Raw genomic sequence first — 3,422 nt, 5'->3', positions numbered from 1 at the left:
TCATATAATGAAAAACCGGGACCACACCGTAAAAATATGAAACCATAACCATGTGATGCACAAGTTGTTTCTTTGTTTAGAATTTTCCATTTGGACACTATATAGTATATACTTATTAGGAAAAGTCAAGGGGATTAGCAATTTTATTGCATTTTGGCCAGCATGTAACCAGCAGAGAAATGTGAGCCATTAGATGAAATCTCACACCAATCTCATACCATCAAATCATCATTGATGACTAGTTGATGGCTACCAATCACAAATATTGCTGGCCCCCTAGCATTCCTCATATTCATTAGATAAATGCTGTTGTCCTGTGAACAATTAATCAATTATATTTAGATAGGTTCTTTACCTTTCTGTATATTTAACTAGAGTTTTTCGCGTGACAGAAAATAGGAAGCTTCATCAGCAGTTTCAAATTCATGGTGGTGAGTGCAAAACTGCACATCAACAAGTGTTGAAACTTGAAAGCAATATATGCACTGAATGTTTGGAAAACTCTTGTTGTATGCAGATATATTTTCCGAAGCATCTGGTTGGGATTTCAGTCCCCTCTTTCTCTCTCTCTGGAACTGAAGGCACTTCTAAGAATATAAAGGTTCCGTGGGCAAATTAAAATAATAATAGGTAATATTCCGATTCCCATATTCTCCTTTTCAGTTTCTCCTAATGTTTTTGCCAGAATGATTCTGTAATTCTGTTACGATATTCAGTTACTAACGTTGGGTAGTTAGATCAGTTACTTATCCACTTCTTCTACTGCTAGCTACATATATAGGCACTATTCTTCTCTTTGTTCTTTCTTCTTTGTTCTCCACTTTAATTTCCATGACACTTTTAATATGGTATCAGAATCATCAGATAATACATTAGTCCAATCATATAAGTCTAAACAAATGAGTTTTATACCCTCTCAATTTTAATTTTCTCGGAATAATTTTTATTTTTTAATATATACTCTAGATAATTTTTAAATCTTGATGCGTTCTCTTTCTTTTCTTCCTTCCTGTGTTTTCCTAAATACCCTCTACCCATTCAGAACAGAAAAGCTTCCATTTTATTCTTAGAATATAGGTCACTCTCACTTTAGCAAGCGGGCATAGGAAGACAGCCGCCTTCGGAAAATCATGCAATTAATAAAGTCATTTTGGGATGATTTTAAGGTGTCGAAATTATTTTATAAAATACATAAAAAATTACTATATAAAATATAAAAGAATGTGTCCAAAAATATATTTTGTGATGGTGAAAATAAAAATAATAGATTAATAGGGAATGGTGTGACTAATCAGGTGAATACACGTAGTGTAGTCCTTTGTTCAAGTTGCTGAAATAATAACGACAGAATGAATAGGACAAATGGACAATCATATATGGGGGACAGCCCGTCAAACATGAAAATAATATACCATAACACCAATTTCTAAACCACCGTGAGTGAGGGTAAAAAACTGGATTTTCTTAATATATATTTTTTTCATAAAAAAAATATACAATATGATCTTTTATTATATATTTTTTAAATGAGTTTGAAGAATATAAAAAAATATAAAATATCATACATATAATTAACTCCATTGTATTAACAACTTAGATAGTATTATTTATAGTGTAAAATATAAATTGAAATTACAAGATCAAGGTTATAAGTTTCGTTTTTCTTATTTAAATAAAAAAAGTTATTATTATTAGTTTAAATAAAATAAAAATATATTATTTTATATATTTAATTATATTTTTTACGATTAAGGAATACAAAAATAAAAAGATCAATTTTTGTACACTTTAATTGTAAAAAAAGATAAAATTATTAACCATTTTGTATTTCACATCGGTAAAACATAAGAGGAAAAAAATTTTAGAAAAATATAGGATACTGTTAATTTATTGTCAATAATAATTAATATCAAAGATATTTTTATTAGAAGATACATATATAAAGAGATATATTTTAAAAATATATTTATAAAAATATTTTTATTAAATACAATTATAAAAAAATATTTATTTTTATTAGACACATTTATAAAGATATTTTTATTAAACATAATTATAAAAAAAATTTACAAAAATTGATAAAATTCTTATTGGTTAGGCAGTGGGATTGAAATATTTTTCCCGTTTAAAAGTGCTTGCCAGTGAAAATGGATCGGAACATATAATATCAAAAGCATTTCAATAAATGCTATTCCTATCACACTAATAAACCTCTCATACTAATAAAATAATAATATATAATAAATTAATAATAAACTTCTCACACTACTTTAAGATATTTTGTCTCTTTTCTAATAACATAACCTTATGTGCTGACAAATTATATTTCAGAATCTTTCACCCAATAAATAAATAAAAGCAATCAAATCATTTTTTCTCAAAATTGAATCTAATGAAATTAACATACATAAATGGTTATTTTATATTATTCTACACACACATATATATATTTTGAAATAAAAATAACGCACGTGCTCATTTTATTTTCTTTATGTCATTTAATTTATTTAGAAATAGAATTAATAATGAAAAAAATTAAATTTTATATTTTTTAATCATCAAAAATTTAAATTTAAGCTAAAAAAGTTAAAAGGCACAAACATATATATGTAAAAAATGAGCATATGCATTATCTTTAATTTATATATGTATGCTTGTTTTTTTAGCTTAAATTTATATATGTATGCTTGTTTTTTTAGCTTAAGTTTAATTTATGATTAAAAAATTTAAAATTTAATTATTTTTTATTATTAATTCTTTTTCTAAATAAATTAAATGACACAAAGAAAATAAAATGAGCATGTGTATTATCTTTATTTCAAAAAGAATATATATATGCAGAATAATATAAAATAATCATTTATATATGTATGTTAATTTCATTAGATTCATTTTTGAGAAAAATAATTTGATTATTTTTATTTATTTATTGCGTGAAAAACTTTGGTTCATAATTTGCCATCACATGATGTAATGCTATTAGAAAAGAGACAAGATATGTTAAAGTAGTGTGAGAGATTTATTATTATATATTATTAGTGTGAGAGGTTTATTTTTGAAGGCTTGAACCGTTGATTAAAAAGATAATAATAGATGAAATTAAAGCAAAATTAATCACTTTTTTCCTTCTTTTGTACATGAAAGTTAATATAGATCTACTACATAATCCAGAGTTCATGAACTTTTAGCTTCTGCCTAAGTGAACAAGTGAAATATTAATTTTAATTTGTTTTAAAGGAATTTGAAAGGGAAAATAATGGCAAAGGTAGTTGCTAACTCAACAGCAGCAGCAGCATCGTCACAAGTAGAGATGGTTGATATTATTGCTTCTTCTCAATCATCACTCCAATCACATGTAGTGCAGATTGTTTCAAATGATGAATGCTCTTCCTCTGAACTAATACAAGATAATGGTAACTCTC

At 25.7% G+C, this 3,422-nt stretch overlaps 1 protein-coding gene across 1 annotated transcript in view; it reads left to right on the top strand.

Annotated features, from left to right (window-relative positions):
- The first annotated feature begins 282 nt into the window (after positions 1-282).
- The window catches only part of LOC107483777 (ankyrin repeat-containing protein ITN1), a 7,288-nt gene continuing 4,148 nt past the window's right edge, over positions 283-3,422 (top strand). The window contains exons 1-3 of the mRNA XM_016104395.3: positions 283-431; positions 518-630; positions 3,238-3,413. Of these exons, the coding sequence (XP_015959881.1) occupies positions 3,257-3,413 (157 nt within the window). The 5' untranslated portion in view covers positions 283-431; positions 518-630; positions 3,238-3,256. The remainder of the gene's footprint in view (positions 432-517; positions 631-3,237; positions 3,414-3,422) is intronic.

The sequence above is a fragment of the Arachis duranensis genome, chromosome 4 (genome assembly GCF_000817695.3).
Source record: "Arachis duranensis cultivar V14167 chromosome 4, aradu.V14167.gnm2.J7QH, whole genome shotgun sequence".
Classification (NCBI taxonomy): Eukaryota; Viridiplantae; Streptophyta; class Magnoliopsida; order Fabales; family Fabaceae; genus Arachis; species Arachis duranensis.
Note: the sequence above shows the minus strand (reverse complement) of the source record. Positions and strands in the feature narration are given on the sequence as shown.